We start from the raw sequence: 24,914 nt of genomic DNA on the forward strand, positions 1-24,914 counted from the left end.
CACCCCTGCAACTCTACAATTCCACGTCCGCCTCTCCTACCCATTACATGACCAGAGGAAAAGGATGCTGGTGGCAAGTCGTGTGGCCTCTGCTGAATCACATCTCCCCTGACAATGAGCCCATCACTTAACAGCTGCAGAGGCGACTGTGACATTTGTGGATGCCCTGAGCTCTGTTCCCCGGCAAGGGATTATAGCAGCATGCACAAATCCTTGTCTGCTAAGGCCACGGTGCCGGCTCAGGGTGACTGACAGAATTAAACATGGTCTAGACTTATGAGAAGTCCAAGAGGGATTTATGGCCCAATATAAAGAAATGTAAATTTCGCTCTCATTCAAACCATTCCCATGCTACCATCGAATTTTTTTCTTCTCTAGGTGTCAGGATTAATTCAGCCTTCCGCATTAGGAAGTTGACTCAATCCCAGGCAGCCCCCTAGTCAGGCTCTGAGCGGCCAGAACCCCTCCTTGCTTGGTGTGCTCTCTGATGGGAGTTTGTGGCTCACGGATGCATCATAGTGTCCCAGCTGTCGCCTGAGCTTTGTTCTGGGGAGACTGTCCCTGCATCCCTCTGACGCAGGGGCCCATTTAGGGTGAGCAACTCTCCCAGGGTTCCCAATTTTCGCACCGAAAGTCCCGTGTGTGAGGACACCTCTCAGACCTGGGCACACTGGGATGGTCGGTCACAAGAGCAGGGCACACCGAGAAGGAAGCAGGAGCTTGGGCAGCCAAACTGGCTCATGCTAGCCGTGCCAAAATTAGAAAGGTCTCTCTCTGGCAAAACCGTGCTTTATCCTCATTTCGGAGAGAGAGAGCAGCCACAATGATTTGACCCCACCCCCATCCCCCATCCCCCAGTCAAATGGGTGGTAAGGGAAACCCAGACTGCCTGCATTTGAGTTCCGACCCAGGCCCTCCCTAACTACAAGTTACTCAACCTCTCGGTGCCTCAGATTCCTCTTCTGTAAGATGGGTATTAAAAAAAAGTACGTCTTTTGAGTTGCAAACAAAACAAAACAATCTACAATGAGGTATCACCTCACACAGGTCAGAATGGCCATCATCAAAAATCTACAAACAATAAATGCTGGAGAGGGTGTGGAGAAAAGGGAACCCTCTTGCACTGTTGGTGGGAATGTAAATTGATACAGCCACTATGGAGAACAGTATGGAGGTTCCTTAAAAAACTAAAAATAGAACAACCATATGACCCAGCAATCTCACTACTGGGCAGATACCCTGAGAAAACCATAATTCAAAAAGAGTCACGTACCACAATGTTCATTGCAGCTCTATTTACAATAGCCAGGACATGGCAGCAACCTAACTGTCCACTGACAGAGGAATGGATAAAGAAGATGTGGTTCACACATACAATGGAATATTACTCAGCCATAAAAAAGAATGAAATAATGCCATTTGCAGCAACATGGATGGACCTAGAGATTATCATACTAAATGAAGTAAGTCAGACAGAGAAAGACAAAAATCGTATGATATCACTTATATGTGGAATCTTAAAAAAATGATACAAATGAACTTATTTACAAAATAGAAACACACTCACAGGCTTCGAAAACAAACTTATAGTTACCCAAGGGGAAACGTGGTAAGGAGGGATAAATTAGGAGTTTGGGATTAACATATACACACTACTATAGATATATAATAGATAATCAACAAAGACCTCTACTCAATATTCTATAATAACCCATGTGGGAAAAGAATCTGAAAAAGAATGGATATATGTGCATGTATAACCGAATCGCTTTGCTGTATACCTGAAACCAACACAACACTGTAAATCAACTATACTCCAATATAAAATAAAAAAAATTTTTTTTAAAGTATGTCTTATGGGGTCATGCTAAGGATTCAAAAAGAAAAAATATATAATACTCTTTCAACTGTAACTAGCTGGACACTTATTACTGTCACACCTCTCTCTGCAGAAATGGGGTTCTTCCATTTTTCCAGAGCCTGCATTACTTCCTTGGCAGTGGGCGGGGGCGGGTTTAAAGAATCCTGCCGCTATTTACAAATGAACGTGACTAGGAGACAGTTCTAATGGGAAGATGTGATCTCTCTTCCCTCCCCCCTTTTTTAAACCTTTTATGTTAAATATAACAAATACAGAAAGTGGCATAAAACAAATGTATAGCTTCATAAATTACTACAGAGTGAAGACTCTCATCATAATGAGTTGGAGGGTAGAATTTTGCCAGCCATCCTAGGAGCCCTCTCCACTGCTCTGTCCAAACTCTACCCTGTTTTTCCCCTGCTAAGAGTATCCTAATATTTATTGTATCAAGAAACGGTCCGTTTTTTGTTTGTTTTCTTCAGGGTGAAAAAAAAAAGGGGCACTGTGGTACTACCCAATCACACCTCTCTTGATTCATCTAGAAAGCAGAGGGCTGGGGTCTCCTCTTATTTGGGGGGAATAAAAAAGCAAAGCAGCATGATTTCTAAAGCAAAGGGTTTAAGTAGGAACTTGCAAACATCACCTTCTTTTTTGTGACTACATATCCTATTGCCTGGAAGGGGCACAGACATCTCGGTGTATGTTGCTTAAAGAAAACAGACAATAATCACAGTCCATTAAAATCCCATCTGCTTCCCATAAAATGGAAAAGTCATTACTGGCCGAGTCAGGGGGTCTCAGGCTCATGTGGAGAAAGTGATCACCTACCAGTTCTCGCCTTACAACCTTGCTGCTTGCAAAGGGGAGAGTCACCCCCTTATTTTTCTACCAGGTCAGTGCTTTTTACACTAAACCATGCTTCTCCCCAGTCATTGGTATAAAACATTCCTAATACTATTTTGAATGGTGCTGAAAAGAATGCAGGGCCAGATGTGTGGGTATGGTATTAATTGCTGGATTTAGAAAGGGAGAGGCTGTAATAAGAACCTGCTGTATAAAAATAAAATAAAATAAAATAAAATTCAAAAAAAAAAAAGAAAGGGAGAGGCTGGGTGGGTGTGGAAAAGGTCACTGGGACTTAGGACTTGAGTCAGACAAGGAGGGAACATGCTTCCCTGGGGCATGCGGTATGGAAAGGAAACAGGGCTTAGTGGAAGAGATTATTCATTTATGGGCAGGCAGTTAGAAATCCAGACCAGGAAGCACAATTTGAAATATGGCTTGGTGAATCTGTTAGGATATGCTTCATTTCACAGAACTGAAAGGAAGTCCAAATAACAGTGGCCTAAATACAATGAAGACTAATTTGTCTCTGATGGTATGTAGTCCATAGTGGGTGTGTTGATTCCTTGATTGGCAGGGACTGCTCTGTCATCCTTAGCAAGGGGATGTCCATCCTCAAGGACACCTCATGGTCCAAGATGGCTTCTGAAACTCTTACCACCATCTCCAAATTTTAGGTAGGTGGAATCAGGAAAAGGTCAACAGGGTGTGTCTTAGCCCCGTAGCCTTTTAAGTAGCCTTCCCAGAAGCTACACCCAATGACTTCTGCTCACAACTCAGTGAACAGGCTGAAAGGGAAGCCGGGAAATACAGTCTTGGCTTTTTGGAATAAAACAGACCCTTCTGGAAAGTTAGATGGGGAGAATGAATGGGCAGGTGGGGCAACTAGTAATCTTTTCTACATGTAATGGGGCAGTAAATTCTCATGGTTAAGCTTGGAGCCTCCAAGGTTACTTAGGTTAAGCTCCATCAGCTACTAGCTGTGTGATCAACAACAAGACACCTAACATTTCTAAGACACAGTTTCCTCATCTGTAAAATGAAGAAATTAATAAAATCTCTCCCACAGGTTTGTTGTGAAAGTCAGGTAAAACTGTTGACCTAGAACACTCAGGACAGTGCCTGGTAGAGTGAAAGCCCTCCAAAACAGCAGCTGTTACCGTGACTCTGATTTAAGAGGCTGGGAAAGAAAGCAAAATGTCTACAACTTTTATGCTTATCCACGATAAAAATTAAAGCCCATTCGAATGAATGTGTCATCCAGAAAACATGTGAGGGGTTTCCAAGCCTGTGTTGATGACTCCTCTCAAGTGTGATCCCCACAGGACTAAGTGACCTGAGGTGTCCTTGAATTCCTGTGTGAGAGGGTTTGACCAGTTTGAGGGACTCCCCATGAACCTGAAGGGATGGGGGCTTTTCCTGATCCCACTGCTGTAGAGCTGGTCGAGATGGAAGGGCAGATGCTGCACTGACCGCACTCAGATGAGCCCGACTACTGGGGGAAGTTCTGCAGCTGGACCTTCTGCTTTCAGACTTGCTCTACCCTCACTCCAGGAGTGAGCCCCTTGCCATGTGCTCTCCTCCTCTGGGCTTCAGGCCATCCTGCTTAGATCTCCAGCTTCCTTTACCTCTCTGCAAAGCTCTTTGGTTCCACTTTTTGGTGGTCCCGGTCTCTCCCTGGGCCAAGGGACCCACCCTCTTTAGTTGGTACTTCCCAAACGGTGTCCTGAGGAACATTAGTCTCAAACACTTTTCCACTGTAAAATACGTGTGAGAAACATTACATGCTCTAGCCCCCCCTTGGCGAATCACAATGTACACTAACATGTTACAAGCTCTGAGAAGTCCTGCAAAGAAATAAGTTACGGTTCAACTCAACATTTTCCACTTATCAACTAAAAGACCTTGGCCTAGAGGTCAAGTTTCCTTGCTCCTGGGGGAACCTCCCATTGAGTCCCTCTTTGCAGCCAAGGAGATATCTCAGGGTTGAGGCCCATGGGCAGGTCTGAGATGATCACCATTTAACTGACACCAATAAATGATGCACCCTTTCCTGGTGCCATTTACCTCCTTCTGTTCTCTGGGATGAAAAATGAGATCATGTCAGTGAAAGGTGCTTTGCAAGCCATTTAAATGCTGTGTACATGTTGTTACCTGTACAATGACTCACGCCGGTGCTCCAATCCCCTTCTCCCTGGGAAATGGCATTTTCAGAATTACAGTTCCATAATATAAGAAGAGCTGAAACCTACACACATAATAATAGCCATTTCTACCACAGGGTCCTTTCTGTCAGTGCAATACGGTGACTGTAAAGTACACAATCAATTCTCCGTAGAATGAGGAAGAAAGAAGTGTAGACCCCAACCCCTAGATTCCTCAGGTTCCCTCCAGACCCACAAACCCCAAAACCACTCCACCAATAAGTTCAGACACTCAGAGCTGCCTCTTGCCTGTCTGGCCCCAAACCTGCAGGGTCAGGCACTCTAGTTCCCCACAGGCTCAGCAGTGGCGGCCCCTCCCGTCAGATTTCACAAGGCCTGCCTTCTCCGGATCCCTGTAAACCCTGGCTGGGAAATGCCAGAAGAGGCCTGATTCACCTAAGCCCCTAAACAATGGACACTTCCTTGTTTGTTTTGAGAGATTTGAGCTGTGGCTCCACCTTTCCTCCACGCCACAGCAGTTTTCAGAGGCACACCCAGCCGGAGAGCACAAGCAGGGCTGGCGGGGGCTCAAGGGCAAGGTTTAAGTTCATTTTGCTGACTTCTTTCCCGTCTCTCCTCCAGAGAAAACAGAAAAGCCAGGCCTCTCTAGCCCAAGTAAAAACAGCCACAGCTAAAAATATTTGACCAAGCCAGACACAGAACGACAAGAATTGTACGATTCCACTTACATAAGTTATCTAGACAAGGCAAATCCACAGAGACAGAAAGTAGAATCAAGGTAACTGGGGGCTGGAGGGAGGGAGGAATAGGGATTTACTGTGTAGAAAGTGTGGAGTTTTTGGTTGGGAATGACAAGAAAGCTCTGGAGATGGACAGTGGTGATGGTTACACAGCGCTGTGCATGTACTTGATGGCCCTGAACTGTACACTTAAAAATAGTTAAAATGGTAAATTTTATGTTATGTATACCTTGCCACAATAAAACAAAATAAATAGCAGTGACACCAATAAAATATTTGATAACGGTTCCCCTAATGTAGTGTCCATCCCTGGGGACAGCTCCTAATCCGTGTTGTGGTCCCAGGAGAGGGGATAAGAGGCCCTAGCCCTTCAGTCCTGGGTGACTGAAGCCCATGCATAGGAACCCAGCCCAAGTGTGGCTCAGGGTGCTTGTGTAGGTCTGGGACATAAACAGGAAGGCTCCTTTCACCTTTCTTAAGCATCTTTCTTAAGTCTCAAGACAGCCTGGAAAGTTCTTTTCTTTTGATAGAGGCCAGAAAGTCCTGGGAAGACTTCCAGGCCTCCCTTAGGCCCAGAGCTCCGTGACAGGAGAGTTTGGGATCACAGAGAGCCAGCATTGAGGAGGCAGGATGAAAATGGAGTTTACTCAGCAAAGACAGGTTTTCTGAGGTCATTTGTTTGACATGGAAAAAAGAGAAAGATGACAGGTTGGTGGCTGAACTGTCTGAATTTCAGACAGCAGCCTCTAGGTGGTGCACACACCTTAATAAATACCCGGAGAAGAGGCGATTTTCATCTGCAACTTGAGCTTCAAGGTTCAGTTCAGAAGCAGGGGAGCTTTTACAAATAAGCTACTCCCCACAGCAGCTGAAAAACAACTCCCACATCTAAACCCTTCTGGATCCAATGTAAAGATGGCAGGGCTTTCATCATCTTGATGACAATAGTGGGGGAGGCACTGCATCTACCTGAGCCATCCGCGGTGGCCTTTTCATGGAGGAGAGAGAGGTAAAGTGTGCCCATGGAGACGTTCAGCTCCCCAGAAAGGGCACCGTTCCCGTTCCCCGGGGCCACTGTTACTCTTGAGAGAGTATCAGCAGCGGTGTTTCCGGAACACAATGGTAGAAGTGGTGATTCTCTCAGCTGTCAAGCGAGAATGTATTCAGTCTGCTCAGCCCCTGAAGTGGGTTTTTCTCCTCCTCTTTGCAAGCCTGCATCATCTCAGCAAGTGCTCAAGTGAGCAGGAGACCAGGACAAAGGTCATCAACTCGGAAGGCAGGGCCAGGCGCCAGGGAGATGAGGAAGGAGGGGGCAGCTCCCCTCACCATCCAGGGCCATTCTTATTTACACAAACAATTAACAGGCACACTTGCAAACCCAGTCAGGAACAGACTTGATAATGACCTAGATAATAAAGCAATCCATTGCTGCAGAGAATGGAGCAAGCAGTACATCACTCTTGTGCCCAAGTTAATTCCATCTTTCTCCTCTCTCTTACACAGCTGTGTGAGGGCAGGTCTATGCGTGATTCGGTGCAAAGTGGCATCATTAGTCAATCGGTCAGACGCACTGGTGGAGGGCCCTCCAAGGGCTTGACTCAAGGCTGGGGTGAGATACGGAGGAAGCAGAAACTTCTGCCTCAGCGTTCAGGGAGCTCCAGTCTAGGGCTGCATTATCCATTACGGTAGCCACTAGCCCCATGTGGCTATTTATATTAAAATGAAAAGTAAAGAAAATTGAAAATTCAACTCCTAAGTCATACTAGCCACATTTCAAGTGCTCGATGGTCACATGTGGCCAGTGGCTGCTACACTGGACAGCACCAAAACCGTTTCCATCATTTCAGAAAGTTCTATTAAACAGTACTGTTTGGGGTGCCTATGGGAACGATGTGAGACCACTTACAACAATGGCAATTAACTAAGAGCAAATTAATGGGAGGAAATGAAGGCTCAGGCATGCTGTGTCTTTCAGCCAGGGAATGGTCTTCTAATTCCTACTCCAGAGTTTAGAAGCACCCTGAGGATGGTCTTAATGCTAACACGCTAAATGTTTGTGTTTGGGGGGTGGTAGGTGCTGGAGAGTTATCGGAATAAAATTTCAAGCAATTTAGAAACATGTTCTCTTACCTGTAGCCTCCAGATATGTGAATGATTCATTTCTGGTTTCACTTCATCTATGATATTCTTCCCCACCTTCCACCTTGAGAAACTCTCACTGAGATTCACTCTGTGTCAGAGGCTGGGCTAAGTACTTTCACACATCTCATTTAATTCTCACAGTCTTCTGTGAATGGGGTAATTGATGCCTACCTAAGCATCATCCATCCATCCCTCGGCCTTCCCAGGAAACAGATCCCACTCCCAGCTCCAGCTCTAGCTCCAGAAGTGGGTCTGTTTGGTCCAAGAGGAATCATTTGCCACTGATAGGCTGAGGAGCTCAGCTCTCAGCCAATCAGGGTATGGCAACCTTGCTGCCACAGCCGTTAGTTAAGAAATGGCATGTGACTTCTTCGGGCTAATAGGAAACAAGAGGAAGTTAGTGAAGTGCTTCTGGGAAAGGAATTTGGTTTCTTCTAAGGGAGAGTTGCTGGAGGAGTCCCTTTCTGCTGAACTTGTGTGTGCATATAAGGCCTGCAACCGCTACAGCCGTTTCTCTATTGCTAACATGTGGTGGGGCAGTGAGCCCAGATACAGACAAAGCAAACAGGCCCAGACTGAGCAGCTGCTGGTCCTCTGGTCCTCAGTAATGTCAGCCATTCAGCCCCTCCATTGTTTGAGCATTAAGAGTTAAACTTTCTGTGACTTGCAGCCCAAGAACCTCAGTTGATAACCCCGTTCTGCGGATAATGAAACTCGGGCTAACAGAACTTTAATAACTTGCCCAGTCTGCTAGCTAGTAAAAGGGAGAGCCAGGACACAAATATAGATTTCTTGATGCCGGAACACATGCTCTCTTTTTATCATACTGTTTCTCCCCTACATGAACTGTGTCTACATTTCAAAGGCTCTCAGGGAGAAACTGACAAAATAACCAGAAATGACATCTTGAGGGCCGTAAGAAAAATATTTTACCTTGGATATTGCCTGAGCTTCTTCTGATTGTCTGGGTTTTGTAGGCACATGAAAACCACATGCAGACTTTAAAAACTCACCGGCAGCTACACTTTGTGGTCTTTTCCATGGATTGATCTTCCTGAGGGCCCTTAGGAAACACTTTGGGACCCGGGCTTTTTTTTTTTTTTTTTCCCCTAGAGTGGTGGGGGTGGCGGGGAGTCTCTAAACAGAACTGCTGTAGTTTATGCCTTTCCCATCAGCTGAATTAAATTGAATACCTTGGCTCCTGCCAGAGCACAGCAAAGTGAGCTCTGAGGCAGCCAGCAGTCACTTTACCCTTTGCTTTTATTTATCCAGTGAGTATACGGGGAGCTTGCTTTTGAGCGCTTGGAGCTTGACTCAGCAACCTTCCATGCTGGAAAGCCGCAGTCATTGCCCTAGAGATCTTTTTCAATATTTCTGGACTCATTCAACACCCTGGGTGGCGGGGGTTGTGATTCCCTTCTCTCATGGTGTTTCTTGTCTCCCTCCTCCAATGGTGCATTTGACCTTACCATTTAATGAAGGCCATTCTCCCTGCAAATATCACATTAAACATATTGGGAACTGATCAACTGAGCGATTTCCTAGCAGAAAGGTCACAGCTGAAAGGTATCATTTTTCCCTGCTCCCCTTGGCAATAGCACTGGAGGAGGGGCCTTGCGAGAGGCAGAAGGTACCCACTCATAAAGACGCCTTGTAACATGTGGGATTAGCATCTGAGGCCTGCCTGCTGTTGCACTAAACAGGGGCCCTAACTTAAACCATGCTGCCATCGAGAATTTTGTCTGTGCTCTGGCAGAAGGGGCAGTTCACATCGAGAGCTAATGACCTGAAAAAATTGTTCCTTTTGATGATTAGGCCTAATGACCAAGTTGTTAGACATCTAAAGTTGCAAGTTTTCCCCCCTCATCCCTACTCTCCTTGAATTTGCTGTCCTGGAAACATTTACTGATTGTGAAAGAACCATGCGGGCTTGACTTTTCTCCAAATAAAAGACCAGGGGCTAACAACCATGTCCTAAGTGTGTGACAAGCCACTGGGATGATTCTGAATAGGATGGATTATCCCCAAAGACATGAGGTGGATTCTTGGTCCTCCTGCTTCCCCTCTTGGCACTTCCTTACTCTCTAGCTTCATGCATCTGGTCCCATCCTTATTCTTAGCCAAGGTCCCTACTTTCAACATGAGCCCTTCCCTGTAGGTGGAACCCAGTGAGTGAGCGATAAACCTCATCCTAAAGGTATGCAAATAGGGGCTGGCTTGATCCCCAGCAGGTGTGGGGTAGAAAGCACCTGCTATGTGGCAGCGGGGCACCTGGCCCTGCGGAAATGGAATGAGCAAAGTCCCTTGCATGTGTTCAGGTTGAACTAGGGCACCTGGATGGAATGAGAGCAGTGGTAGACAGAGTGGAGGGAGTGAGGGGACTGTCTGTGAGCAGACGTGCTGGAGTCAGACAGACCTGGATTTAAAACCTGGCTCAGCCACTTACTACATATGGGGCTTGGTCAACTTACTGAACTTCTCAGAGGCTTAGTTTTCTCATCCTTCAAAGTTGTTGTTTAGGATGATCTGAAAGAACGCAAGTATCCATAGAGACAAAGTAGATGAGGGGTTGCCAGGGGCTGAGGGAGGGGGAAATGGGGAGCAATTGCTAAAGGGCACAAGGTGATGCTCGGAGCATTTTTTTTTGCGGTACGCGGACCTCTCACTGTTGTGGCCTCTCCCGTTGCGGGGCACAGACTCCGGACGCGCAGGCTCAGCGGCCATGGCTCACGGGCCCAGCCGCTCCGCGGCATGTGGGATCTTCCCGGACCGGGGCACGAACCCGCGTCCCCTGCATCGGCAGGCGGACTCTCAACCACTGCGCCACCAGGGAAGCCCCGGAGCATTTCTTTGCGGGGGGATGAAAATATTCTAAAGTTAGATTGTGAAGATGGTTGCACAACCTTGTGAATATACTAAAACCCATGGAATTATATACTTTAAAATGTTGAAATTTAGGGTATGGGAATCATATCTCAATTCTTAAAAGTGGGAAAAAGGGAATACATAGAGAACACTTAGCACAATATCCTGTCCAGAATTCCACCACCAATAATGGGTAGTGAAAGTTGTATTAGTACTCCAATTACAGTAGTAAGGGATAGAATAGGCCCACTCTTAATGAATTAAGTCCTACTGCAAGGAATACAAATAAAGAGCAGGCATTTTCCTAGAGAGTTCATTTAATGTGAAGACTTACGGGGGAAAGTTATAATTTAGCTTGTGATTAAAATATTTTTATATTAAACAAATAAATATAGAATAGAATGCAAAATGTGCAAGATGTAGGAAGACCTATGACTTTAAATAACTTCCTAGCTTGAGAAGAACCCTGGTATCCAGATTTACCCTTGTCTGCCATTAGGCTTACTTCTTTGAACAATTTTGGGTGGAACTTGCATGGGAAGATTTTTCCCAGGGGGGGTTTTGCATTAATTGCTGAGGCTCTGGGGAAACTTGGCCCCAAGCACGGTGACATCTGTCCCCAACAATCTCAACAGGTACTTGTCAGACCGTGCACTTTGGTGAGGTTGGTCTGCCCTCTGAAGCTACTGCAGTCCTTTTCTTCCCCACCTCAGGACTCTGAAGATTGAACAGAGGACGTGAATGGAGAGACTGACAAACCCAAGGGCCTCCAAGGTTTGCATAACACCAACTCAGGGATCCAGGAGGTAGGTGTTTGGGAGAACAAGGACCATCCCAAGGACTGGGTTCCTGCGCCCGCAAAAACCACAGATAAAAGGTGAGCGGGGTACAGGATGGAATCTGCTGGCCACAGAGACCTCCAGCTTGTGCAGCTTCCTGTGACTGCTGGACCGGTACCACCAGATTGTTGTGTTTTTCGTTTCCTCTCCACAAACACCCTAAATGCCTGCCCCACCCCCCCAGCAGAGATTTCCACCTACAAATACACCCCCAGCAGCCTCACGGTCTCCCACTTGAAAGCAAGTCTGCTGTGAATGGGGGAGAGAATCTGAAAGAGGAATTGTAATGAATCTAAAATGAAGAGATTCCAACAAAAAGTGATGCTCTAAGTAATGGTAAATAAATAATGCGGGGCAGATTATGAGTCTGGTTCCAAACCAGGATAATCATGCACCATTTCTACCTAAGAAAAACTGACTGACTCTGGAATTGAGATTGAGCCATATGTCCCTTCCGGAAAGGATTACTAAAAGGCAACTGCGATTATTGGAAGAGATTTGGGTGGTGTCCCGTCTGTTCCCTTAGGCCCTGAGTGATCATCTGAGATATTGTCTGGCTTTGTGGTTCTGCTTGTCAGCTGGAAACTCATTGTGCCGGCATTCACTGGAAAACAGAATTTAGAATAAGAAGGTCTCATTGGACTTCATCCTAGGGGATTTAGTCACTGCAGTTCTAAAGTTCCTGTGATAAGGTTCCAGAACATAGACCCAAGGATGAAGCTCCAAGCTGGGGTCATAGCCTGATACCCTGCAGAGTGTGTGTGTGTGTGTGTGTGTGTGTGTGTGTGTGTGTGTGCGCGCGCACGCACACGTGATTGGGTGTGTAAGTGGGGGTGGGTGGGTGTGGAGTAGGTGTCTGTGGTGGCGTGTGTTGGTGGTGGAGTGAGTGTGTTTGTAGTACGTGTGTTTGTGAGGAGTGTGAGAGAGAAGAGAGAAAACGCTCAGGGGTTGCAGGTACGCTCTCACTGTATAAATTGTACTGAGACTGGGGACTCTCCTCTAAGCCTCCATCTGTGACTGCGCCTCAGAAATGTCGCCGTCCGTTTTTCTCTCCTCCTTCTCCTCCTCAATGAATGCCAGTTCAGGTGTCTGTTTGCCTCAGAGGACCAGGTCCCATGTAGATGAGCAGTTCCAGCCACAAGTGACAGGGACTACGGCTCTGTGAGCCCAGGACACAGCCCTTCCAGGGAGCTCTGTCCCCGAGTTCTGGATTCCTTATTCACTTGGCCAAGGCCACCTGTTTGCATCTCAGGTCCTTCTTGCTCTGGTTTGCAAGACGTCCCTGTCCTCCCACATCCACTCTGCAGCGCCCACTGGCCAGGCGGCGTGCTGACCACCCGCCCCCAGCCACGCAGGAAGCTGCTGCCCCCGCTCTCTCTGCTCTACTCACAAGCCTTTGCTCTTTGGTTCCAGCAGAACCGTTCAGTGTCTCCCGCTCGCCCCCTCCCTGTGCAGGAGCGGTGACCCCTCAACAAGGCACTCAGTGGATTCCCCTCCCGAAGGTCTGCAGGGGAGGGATCTCCTGGGCAGACACACAGGAAGAGAGGGCAGGTGGCCTTTTCTTCAACACAGAGCATGCTTATGAATTACACAGAGGCAACGCCAGCTACAGTCCTATGAGGCAGGTGCTGTTTGGTTCTATTCTGTGCCTCCAAAGCCTGGCACAGAGAAGGGCCCCCTGCACGTGGGCGCCTGGCTAAGGGAGAGGAGGGAGGGAACCAAAGGCCTTCTAGGACCACGACAGCTGCCTTGGACAGGATCTGAAGCCAGCCCTTTGGAGTTTGGTTCCGGTTTCTCTTTCCCGGTATTGGAACGTGTGTCTGGGGAAAGCAGAAGCTTGAGTTAGCCCGGCCCTTCAGGTGTCTATGGCCGGTATCTGGTGCTCCCCCACTGCCTCACCAGCACGCCTGGCTACAACACTCTGATGGTGCTTTTATGTCACCCAATCGCATATATCTGACATTAATCATAAAAGCCTTGACTCCCAGTGCCCAGACTACATCAACTCTAACCACCCTGTTAGGCAGATGGTGCCTTTGCCACCACTTCCCTCTGGTCCGATGGGTCCCCTGAATTGACCTGACAGAATTGCAGACCCACCTGGTACCCTGTCTTCATACCCAAGCTATGGAGAACTCTGGGGGCAGAACACCTGGGTTCTCCTCCACTCACTCTCCGTGTGATCTCAGGTTACTCAAACTCTCTGTGCCCCGGTTACCTACAAAGTGGGATAATTGTAGTACCTACCTGAAGACACCGCAATGGGGATTAGGCAGCTAATAACACGATGTGTTTACAACAGTACCTAGAACGTGCCGGCTGTTACTGTTGACAGTAGAAACAGCATTATGGCCACACACATCCCAGTCCAGCTGCGGAGAAAGCCTACCCTATGCAACCTTCTAGAGCAGAGATTACCGCTGCTTGCCTGGAGCCAGCTAACTACGGGTGAAATGTAATCCTCGCCATGAACAAATGCATAGCTTGCTTCCTGCTGAACTATGGCCAGGTTTTCCCCCAAAGACATCCACCCTGCCCCTGTCCCCATTGGGACTGAGAGTAGCATCCCTTTCGGAGGGCAGAGCCCCTGTGGCTTGGGGTGGCTGCCACTTGCCAGCCTCCCACCGAGGTCCTGGCTAGGGGGTAGCCAAGCACAAATTGCTGGGTGAGTGGAGACTGTCTCTACGGCCTGGCCATGGGCTACCCCTGATGGACAGTAGGGGCTGTCTTTGTCCCCCAGGTGGTAAGAGCTTGGCTGTCCTAGAGGCAAATTATGAGGAGATTGCTGTCAGTTCCAGTGAAGGAGAGAATGGGGAAGGTGGGGGAAAGTGCTGGCTACTTGCTCCATTCGGCTCTGCAGCATGTGACACCCGGTGCTCTTTAGCTGAAACCCATTAGCTGACGGTCTGCTGTCAGATGAGGCCGTCTTCCCTGTCAGCTGAGATCACCTCTCAAGTTTCCTTGTATCTGCAGAACTTTCCTTTCTGTCTATGGAGTTCAGGGCTTTGGGGTGTCGGGGTAGGGAAACGTGTGTAGTGATTCCGTCCCAGATCACTGAACTCAAATGTCCGCAGGCAGAGCCCAGGTTCCCCTAACTGACTCTGATGCACCTCCCTGCTGGAAGAACATGCATTTGTGGGAATTTTCCAACCTTAGGGGTCTGAAGCCAGATGGTCATTTAGCACAGGCCTAGTAGGTTCTGTCCAGACTCTAGTTTGCTGAGAACTGCCCAAGGAAGTCAAAATCGCTCTCTCATCTTTACTAGCTGAATTCGAACTCCATGCTGGGTAGTTTCCCAGCCCCCCTTCTGTAGGGCCATAGGCCTAAATGGGTGCCAACACCCAGGTGGGGGGTCTTTGAGTATCGGGCTCGAGATGTGTCCTCGTCCAAGTGGCAGAGCAGGCTGATAATAGGAAGGAACCCGATAGGCTAGCTGAGAGGCAAAGTGGGAGCCACGGCAGGTCATTATCCCAGATCCAGGGGAGGCTCCTGATGAGCTGTTGTGCATGCTGCCACGCATGAATGGAGACAACTCCCAAGGATGAGTGGGGTCCCGTCCCTCATAAAGAGCCTGAGGGTTGGCAGGGGAGCCTGGGCACCGCCTCCAGGGCACAGCTCACTGGATGCTGTTTGGCAGCCTGGAGCAAACGTGAGAACGTGTGGCTGAGATGCTTCCTTGCGGGCTCCCTCCTGAAAACAGCCCCTGGGCTGTCAGCAGGAAGCTGTTGGAAAGACCTCAAGCCTAGAGGGTGGGCTCAGGATTCAAACAGTGTGAGTCCAGCTTCCAGAAATGAAGCCCATCCTGGGGCAGGCAGGCAGGCAGGCCGGGCCTGTGGGACAGCCCAGCAAAGCCGTCTTCAGTGGCTCTCACGAGAGAGGAGCCTGTGAGGGCGGAGGGCCACTCTTTGAAACATAAGGAATTGCACATCTCACACTCTGTTGATGGTGCCGCTGGACAACGAGGATTAAACACCTGGGAGGTGCCACGTCACTCCACTAGCCAAATCACAGAGGTCTGCATTGTTAATCCGGCCTCTGTCAGCTGGACACTCATTGGTTTCTAAGGCTGGAGAACATCTGTTGCCGTTGTTTGACCTGACCTGTCTCCTCTAGCCTTGCTGTAGAGAATATTTGCAATAGTTATGCGCAAAAGCAGGTGGGGTGCTTTGAAGACCCATGTAAACAGAAGACGAATAGCAGGTTGCTCTGCCTCGAGGCTAAGACGACCCCACGCCTATCAGGCTCTGTCATGTCAGCAAGGCTGCTGTCTTTCCCAGAGCAGGGCCCTTTGAGGCCATGCAGAGAAGAATACCAAGCATGGCACTGTGGTCAGAAGAGCTGAAATGGAGCCTGAATCTGACCATGTGACCTTGGCTAAGTCACGTAACTTTTTTTCATCTGAGTCTTATTCTATCCTCTGGGAGATGTGGGGAAGCAGTGCTACTTTGCTTAAGAAATGTATTGGCTCACGTTGGTTGAAAAGTTACAGCTTCAGGCATGGCTTCATTCGAGGTCCTAAGGATGCCACCAGGTTTCGCCCCTTGGTCTTGCTTTCCCCTGCGTTGGCCAGTGGTTCTGGATCCATCTGGCAGCTCTGGCCTCAGTCTCACATCATTACAACACGTAGGGCAGCAAAGGAAAATGTGCACCCGCAGCTCGCCATTCTGACAAAGTCCAGGGATTCACTCTGCCTGGACCAGGTTAAGTCATGTGCCTACCCTGAACCAAGCAGTGTGGCCAGGACACTGAATGCATGGATTGACCTCACTCACTCACCTAGTGTCTACTGAGCACCAGCTATGTGCCAGGCACTACTGTATATTCTGGGGACACAGTAAGGACAAGACAGATCAGATTCCCACCCTTTTGGGGCTTACTTACTAGTAGGAAAGAAAAAAAACAAGTACATCGTGTAAAATGATACAAATTAAGAAATGACAAGAGCTATTGGAAAAAAAAAAAACCCAACAACCAAAGCAGATTAAGAAGGTAGAGAGTGAAGTGGGGAGGTGGTGGAGTGCTACTTTAGATGAGATGGTCAGGGAAGGCCCCTCTTAGGAGGTAGCATTTGAGTAGAGGCCTGAATGAAAGGACAATAGAGGCCCTGTAAAGACCTGGGCAGAGGGAACAAGTGCAAAGGCCCTGAGGCAGAACAAACCAGGGTTATTAAGGAAGAGCCACGAAGGCCAGTGTGGCCCAAGCAGTGTGAACCGAGCAGAGAGCCATGGGAGAGGAAGTGGAGAAGGAGCCACGAGATGCCAGCCCAGCCAAGGGAAGGAGATGGAATTTTATTCTGACCATGGTGGAGAGACGGAAGGCTTTTCAAAGGAAAGACATGACATGAGTTATGTCTGAAAAAGATCTCCACATACAAACGGCCAACAACGCGCGCATGAAAAGTTGCTCAACGTCAGTAATCATCAGTGAAATGCACATCAAGTCGCAGTGAGACGTCACCTCCCACCTGCCAGGACGGCTTTTATCGAAGATAAGCGATAACAAACGCTGGTGAGGGTGTGGAGAAAAGGGAACCCTTATAAGCCATTGGTGGGAATGTAAACTGGTGCAGCCATTACAGAAAACAGTAGGGCGGTCCCTCAAAAAATTAAAAAAATTGAACATATGACCCAGCAATCCCACCCCTGGGTGTATATCTGAATGCACTGAAGTCAGTGTCTAGAAGGGGTATCTGCCCTCCCTTGTTTATGGCAGCATTATTCACGATAGCTAAGTTTTGGAAACAACCTGTGTCCACCAATAGATGAATGGATAAACATGGTGTATATGTACAATGGAATATTACTCAGCCAAGAAAAAGAAGAAAATCCTGACATTTGTGACAACAAGGATAGACCTTGACTGCTTTATGCTAAGTGAACTAAGTCAGACAGAGAAAGACAAAAACTGTATGATCTCACTTATATGTGGAACCTAAAAAAACTGAACTTGTGAAAACAGAGTAGAATGGTGGTTACCAGGGGCCGGGGGTGGAGAAATTGGGGAGTTGCTGTTTAAGGGTATAAACTTACAACTAGTAGATAAATAAGTTCTGGAGATCAAAAATACAACCTAGTGATTATGGTCAATAATACTGTATTATAAACTTCAAAGTTGCTTAGAGACTAAATCTTAACTATTGTCAACACACAAAAAGAAATGATAATTATGTGACAGGACAAAGTGTTAGTAAGGCTCCTGCAGTAATCATAGTACAATATATCAATGTATCAAACCAACACATACGCCTTAAAAGTATATAGTGTTATATGTCAATTATATCTGTGTTTTAAAAGTTAAAAAATAATGAAAGACATATATACAACAGGTAACAACAACCACAAAAGCTCCCATTGCTCTTGTGTGGAGAGGGCTGAGGGAAGCAGGCACAGACAACAGTGGCTGGGACAAAGCGGGGCAGAGCTGGGGAGAAGTGGCTAGACTCAGAATATATTTTAAGTTATGGGTTCCATCCCTGGAAGATCCTCGCAACTTTCCCAAATGGAAATAAGGTGCTGTTGTCAGAAGTAGTGGTGATAGATGCTAGGGGACAAAAAGCAAGAACTTTCCATTACTTCCACCATTTGTAGTCTCATGCATTTTTCCTTCAGAGATATATTTTCACCATCATCAGCTTTTTCTGGGTTTGAGACTGTATCTCTAACCTCATTTCCTTCCTCCAAGGCCTAGAATCACTGCAAGGGATTTTACAGACGATGTGGTCCAATCCCAGTCTATTTACAGATGAGAATCCCAAGTCTTGTACAAGGTCCGCCTCCAGCAAATGAGAGCTGGAACCGGGCCGCAGCTCTGATTCCCAGTGCTGGCTTCATTCATGGAACAAAGGCTCAATTGGGGATGCTGCTAAGGACTGGTGGGGGCTATGGGAGAGGGCTTAATCCTCCTGCAGTCTCCATCAGCATCCCCCAAATAACCAGTGAGCTCAACACACAAGGACCCCACCACCGACCATAAAGCTACCCCCAAGGACCCCGTACCGGAAACCTGGAGCCACTCCTATGTTCAGTCACCAGCTCCTCGCCAGCAACTGTAATGAGAGTCAAAAGTCCAGGCCATAAAAGGCAGGCGCACAGATGGAAAACACCAGGGTAGTGCCTTATGTTTATTATATTTTTTAGAGGAAACTGTATTTGAAGTACAGGCTTTCTATTCCTGCTGGGAAAGCTGCCAGTGGACAGGTCATTGCTTCTGAGCCAGAGGGACACACGTTAGCTTTTGAGGCAGAGCTGCAGCTCTGCAGTCTATAAAGCAACATGCACGGGCAGCTTTGCAGGATGGAACAGCTCGGGAGGAAGGACTGTCTGAAATCCTCCCCTAGATGCTCAGGGTGTGCTGGCCAGTCTCCCTATGGGAGAGGGAGCCTGAGGACAACTTGCTTTGCACTCAGGACCCAGCACGGTGCCTGACACTCAGGGGGAACTGCTATATGCTCAGTGAGGGGAGGCCCAGAGCAGCTGCACCCCCTCCCCCAGATATGCACACCTACTGCACAATGGCCTGCATCCTCTTGGGTGTATCCTGGGTGACAGAGGGAGAGCCAGATGTCACGAGGGTGGAGACAGGTTGAGCAGTCTGTGGCTCTCACCAAAGGCACTGCAGTGGAAGGCCCTTTCTCTCTCTCTCTCTCTCTCTCTCTCTCTCTGTGGTTTTAATTTACTTCTAAGAAAAATAATCCAGCTTCTCTTTAATCAGCAACCACGATGGCCAGGAGAAGCTGTCACAGAGCCAATGGGAGTGGTTCCTGTGTTTAATCATGAGAATGGCCTGGTTGTCCTCTCCGAGGAGGGCAGGGAAGTGACGCCTTGGATGGCTTTCTGTCCTCACCCAGAGCCCACCCTCATTTCGGTGGGGAGCCAGCCGGCCGTGCAGGGCCACCGGCTCCACGTCTGTGTGGTGCTGAGGGGACGGACACGGAGGCGCACATATTCCGTAGTGAGCTCCACAGGAGTGCAGGGAGTCTTGACCTAACCTCTTCCCAGATGCGCCAGGCAAGAAGAGCAGTGTCTCTGGCTGTGGCAGAGGATCAGAGAGGGGAGGCTAAGGAGCGAGAGGGAGGGGTACCGGCCATAGCACCCGTGCCGGCCTTCCTGACGGATCAAGGACATTCTTTCTCATGGGCCAGTTGGTGCCAGCTAGCAAAACAGAACGAGTGCTGCACTGCAGCAGGGGTGTCCGTGGTGAGGGTGTGGCCGGGGGAGGGGCGAGAAGAGGCTGCAGTGGTGCAATTTCGGGGAGGTGGGGAGTCAGGGGTACCTGGGGTCCTGACTCCCTATTCTGACTTTAGCAAAGAAGGGATGGAGTCCCCCCGATGCACACCCATGTCCTGCTTCTGACCTTAAACATGGACGTGGGCTGCCCCTGTGGGCTGAGATGGTCAGTGGGCTTCAGGATAATGCTCCTCGCGGCCCCTGGCAACCAGGAGAGCGCCCTTGCCAACAAGGAGGGGCACGGCGTGGAGAAGTCACTGAGAGCGCCCAGGAGGCTTCAGCCGATGCTTCTTCTGAAGGTGGCCACCAGAAAGGGGTGCAGTCCTGCTCCAGCCCTCCTCTCCTGTCATTACGCCCAGCCCCTCCAAGGCACGCAGCCACCTGCCCAGGCGGCGACCACCCGGCTCCCGGGCCTCCCCCCAGCGCGGTGTGGAGCCTCTGCGGCTGCGGAGGACATCCTCCAGCGCTTCTTGTGTGTGTTCCTATGTTTTCATCTAAGATTTTCCTCTCTTCTTCTCTAGGTGGCAAACACGTCCAGGTGAAGGGCTGGCTTACATCTCCTCCGCCCCGTCCCCTGCCCCCCTGCACCCAGCAAAAACTGTGTTTGAAGCAACACGGCTCCGGCTCCCGAGCTCCGTGTGTTCTAGAAGAAGCTGCCCATCTTTCCTCCTTGCACACACTCTACACACGCGCAGGGAACAGACGTAGTTTTCTAACCATGCTGTATTCAGCATTTTCCTTCCCTAAAAATTTCCGCTCCCAGAATATATACGTGTGTGGATGTGTTGGCCAGTTTTTGCCCACCTTAAAACAAATCATCTCTAACATCTCTGCTTGTATCACTGTGAAACCCCAAGGGCACCATAGTGAAGTCTCACCTTAAAAAGGTGTTAAGTTGACCAAAGACTTTTTGGAGCGCAGATTGAAATGTTTAGAGCTTACAGCACCCCAGACCCAGAGCACAAAGGCCATCTCTCCTGAAGGAAGGCAGCTACTATCATTTTAGTCTCACGTGCATGACATAAAGAACGTCAGCTGTCCTTCTCCGGTAACCACTCACATCAGAGGTACTTCTGCGGCCCTCCCTTTGCACATCACTTTAATCACGGGCATGAATGCCCATGGGGGTGCGGTGCAAACAGGGAACCTTGGATTTCAGTAAAGTCCAAACTGCTTTGAAATCCAAATACAGCCAGCTCTCAGTTACCCACACTGAGGAAAGGGAGCGTAGATAATCCTGACAGATGATAAAAAATCATTCCTTGTGGCTTTGGGGAGGTGCCATATGTTATTTGCAACAGAGCAGCAAAATTTCCTCTCTAGTTGTGTTTTGCTCAGATTAATATTGCATTACGCTTGCATTTCTCACGAGCCAGCTGACAGCAGAGGGGGTGAGACACAGGAGTCTGTGGGAAACAAATTGAGTGGCAGGGGAAGCCAGCGATGAGGGAAGAGGGGTGTGGCTCAAGGTACTGATGAAAAATCAAAGGCTCTGGGTTCTCCTCTCTCAACTTCAAAAGAGACTAGAATGGAAGAGGAGGAGAAGGAAAAAGAAGAAAAGGAAATAAATGAAAAAACTCTAGATGAGGAGGCAAGATACAAGAGAGCAGGCTCTCCCGGGGCATCGTCTTGCTTCTGTCTAGGGTGCACTTTATGATTCCGTGACATGAACCATCTTCTTAGAACACCTGGTCGGCTCTCTGCCTCCTTGCCTTTGCTTATGCTGTACCACCTGCCAGAAAGGCCCTTTTCCTCTGGTGTACTATCCACATTTCACTCTGCCTTTCAAGACTAGCAAATTTCCCACCTCTCCATAAAGGCTATTCCAATCATATCCATCAGAAGCAGCCTCCTTCTTCCTCTCTTTCACCCCTTCTGAATGGCCATGACACAGTCTTCTCTCTCTCAACCTACTTGGAGCATAAGCTCCGAGAGGACGGGGAGAAACACTGTGTCAGATTTCTGACGGGTGTGGTGTTCCCTTTAACACTTGGCAGTGTTTGGTACATGGTAGGTTCCCCTACCTGGAGATGGACAGACTAAATCCTGCAGAAGGTGTGAAGACACTAAACCAATGGTTCTCAAACTTGAGCTGAGTTAGGCTTTCCCAGGGGACTTGGTAGAAGAGTTTCCCAGAATCCTCTCCCAAAGATGCTGCTTCAGTAGGTTGGGGGAACTCAGAGTCAGACATTTTCTACAAGTACTAAGGTAATTTTGACCACTGAGAAGTCAGTTGGGAAACACACAAATCACCAACGCTCACACATTCAACAACATCCTTGTGTACCACTCATGTAGGTGAAGCCAAAATGTTAAAAAACAGAGAGGCTGAGAAACACGCTGGGGTTATTACTGTTATCTCTCATGCTTCCTAAGGCTGATTTCAGCATTTTCTTAAGTAGAAAAAAGCTGCAAAGAGTAGAGGTTAAGATAGCACAGAGGTCTGCAACAGATTCTCCATATTTCCTTGAGCTGAAGCTGCACAATTTTTTTTTTTTTTTTTTTTTTTTGCGGTACGCGGGCCTCTCACTGTTGTGGCCTCTCCCGTTGCGGAGCACAGGCTCCAGATGCGCAGGCTCAGCGGCCACGGCTCATGGGCCCAGCCGCTCCGCGGCATGTGGGATCCTCCTGGACCGGGGCACGAACCCATGTCCCCTGCATTGGCAGGCGGACTCTCAACCACTTCAACCACTGCACCACCAGGGAAGCCCGAAGCTGCACATTTTTGCACTTTTTCGCATCTTTGACATCAGAGTGCAGCTTACCATCGGCTTTGCAGTGCAGCACTGACTGTCCACACACTAACTTGTTCCTAGCTCTTTACTCCACCATCATGCCAATGAATTATGTGCATTGCCGGTGCTGCACATGTTGAGTTTCACTGCCATTTAAATAATTTCCAGGAGATTATACTATAATTTGGTATTGAAATGAAAAATTGTGTACACACAAGGCCATGAAAACAGAGCAGCAGGGCATAAATTTGATATTAGCGAAACAAATATCTACTGGAGGAAGAAACATACTTCCTCATTTTCTTGCAAAGAAGCAACCAATTGAACCAATTGCTCTGTAGCTTTGCTTCTCAAACTGTGGTACCTACCAACTGCGTTGGCCTCACCTGGGGCTGTGTGAAAACTGCAGAATCTCAGGCCTATCTCAGACCTACTTTACATCTGCTTTTGACAAGATCCCCAGGTGACTTGTATGAACATGAAAGTTTGAGAAGCACAGTGCTATACGACTTAAGAAAAAATATCCACAGGTGGATAAAGCTGAGTTATGTTTAGTTACAGAGATACGCACAGAAAGATTATCCCATGCTAGGCAAGAAAGCTTGCAAAAAGAAGTCAGTGGCTTAGAAGATATGGAATATTACGAGAGAGCATATCACCAATTCACTTGAAAGCTCAGAGGACATTACTGTTTGGAAAAATACACGCATCAATGACTGAAAAGTGATGCCTTAACCAACTTTTCCACTGTTTTCCTTCTTAGATGCATGTAAGTGATACATGATAACAATAGATGTTTAAATTAACCTCAAAGGGCTCTTTCAATAAGGAAAAAAATTATGAGAAAGGAAAGCATTTGGTCATAGTTAATAAGGAACATCCCTTTTCCTTCATAATACACTATATGGTGTATCTTACAAGCAAAGCCATCTCAGATTTCATGAAATATAAGTCAAAGTCCCACACACTTTACCACAATTGCCTTTTCTCTTAGAGTTTAAATTTTAATAATCATTGTTTCACTCCGATGCCCCCTAACAAACATAGTTTAAGTAGAAAATAAAGTTTTGAGTTTGTTAATTACGCTTTTTAAGCTTTACATTTTTTTTTTTAGGTCCACCAACTCCACGGTTTTAATCTGCTACTCAGAAAAACAGAGTTTGTCTGCCCTAGCCACCATACTTTAGAATTTAGAAAGTTAAATAAGAATGGAGAAAATACCAAGTGAGAGATGGAAATGAGGCAGAAAGACATGGGTCCAGGCTGCCTCTAACAGCTATCGTATCTCCTTTTCCTATTTCAAACACCGGCCAACAGAAAACATTGAAAAAACCTATTCACTGCTTTCACAATGTTGCTGTATTTAATCCTGAGAAACCTGTCAAACAGGTATTACTATCCTCTTTCTCACAAGTGAAGAGAGCGAAGTCAGAGAAATGAAATAACTCACCCAAGAAGAATGCGGGATCCTCAGTGGTGGGACCAGAATTCAAAAGAAGCATGACCGCAGCCCCGCCGAACCGGCGACTCTGGAAGCACAGCTCTGCCACGTGCGTGAGCCTGCGTCGCAACCCGCCGCGCTGCAATCATTCCTCAGTGTTTGTGAATAATCCATACTCTGTCTTCCGTGGATTTGAAGGCTTTCAGCTGAGTTGCTGTCCTGACACTGCCTTTTACTAAACAACCCCTTAGGCTGCCCAAGCCCCTTGCCTTTAACATGGTACCAGCCTCCCCACCTGTTCTTGACTGCACTGAGGCCTCTGAAACTACAGAACTTCTTTCCATGTAAAATGCCCCCATTTCTTGCAGTTTCTTAGAGCTCCTTTTTTTAAAAAACAAAAAATTAGATTGCATTAAGCTCCCTTCACTTGTATCATTTAAAACCATCCTGTGTGGCTGGCCCATGCCCAGCTTGGCGGGCGTCATCTCATTGCTAACCTTTCACCCGCCTCCTGGCCTCACTACAATAACTTTGTCCTGGAGATTCTTACTCTTTACTAATTAACTCAGAATGCCACTCTGAAGTGAACCCTCTTACTTCTCATTAATTACATGAGTGGTTCTCCATCTTTGTGACATTAGAGTCACCTGGTAGCATTAAAAAATATCTCCAGGGCTCAGGCCACACTGCCTGCCAATTAAACCAGAATCTCTGGAGTTGGGATCCAGGATCAGTAGTTTTTCCATTTTGCAGGTGATCTCAATATGCAACCATGGTTCTGAGGTGGTAAATCACTTATCTCCTTCAGCTGTCCACTAGCTCCCTTGTTGCTACCCTTTCCAATTAAGCCCTTTAAGTTAAAAGCCCTTTAATAATTGTCCCTCTTTTAGCCACTTTTCAAAAATAACATTTGTTTTTATTACAAAAAAACATACATTTGTTGTACAATCCTTAGCTTTGCAAATACAGTCAGGAGAGGAGAAGGAAATACAAATCACCAGTAATCTCACAACTGCTAAGCTATTCATGAAAATACTGCCAGTGTCTTTCCTTTGGGT

The 24,914-nt window shown here is 47.6% G+C and overlaps 1 protein-coding gene across 1 annotated transcript in view; it reads right to left on the reverse strand.

The window, feature by feature from the left end:
• DAPL1 (death associated protein like 1) overlaps positions 1–24,702 on the reverse strand; it is a 100,573-nt gene extending 75,871 nt beyond the window's left edge. The window contains exon 1 of the mRNA XM_089916788.1: positions 23,866–24,702. Coding sequence (XP_089772914.1) covers positions 23,866–23,917 — 52 coding nt within the window. The 5' untranslated portion in view covers positions 23,918–24,702. The remainder of the gene's footprint in view (positions 1–23,865) is intronic.
• Positions 24,703–24,914: the final 212 nt, after the last annotated feature.

The sequence above is a fragment of the Delphinapterus leucas genome, chromosome 8, assembly GCF_059928025.1.
Source record: "Delphinapterus leucas isolate spDelLeu-1000000601 "Yukka" chromosome 8, BTC_Dleu_Yukka2, whole genome shotgun sequence".
Lineage (NCBI taxonomy): Eukaryota > Metazoa > Chordata > Mammalia > Artiodactyla > Monodontidae > Delphinapterus > Delphinapterus leucas.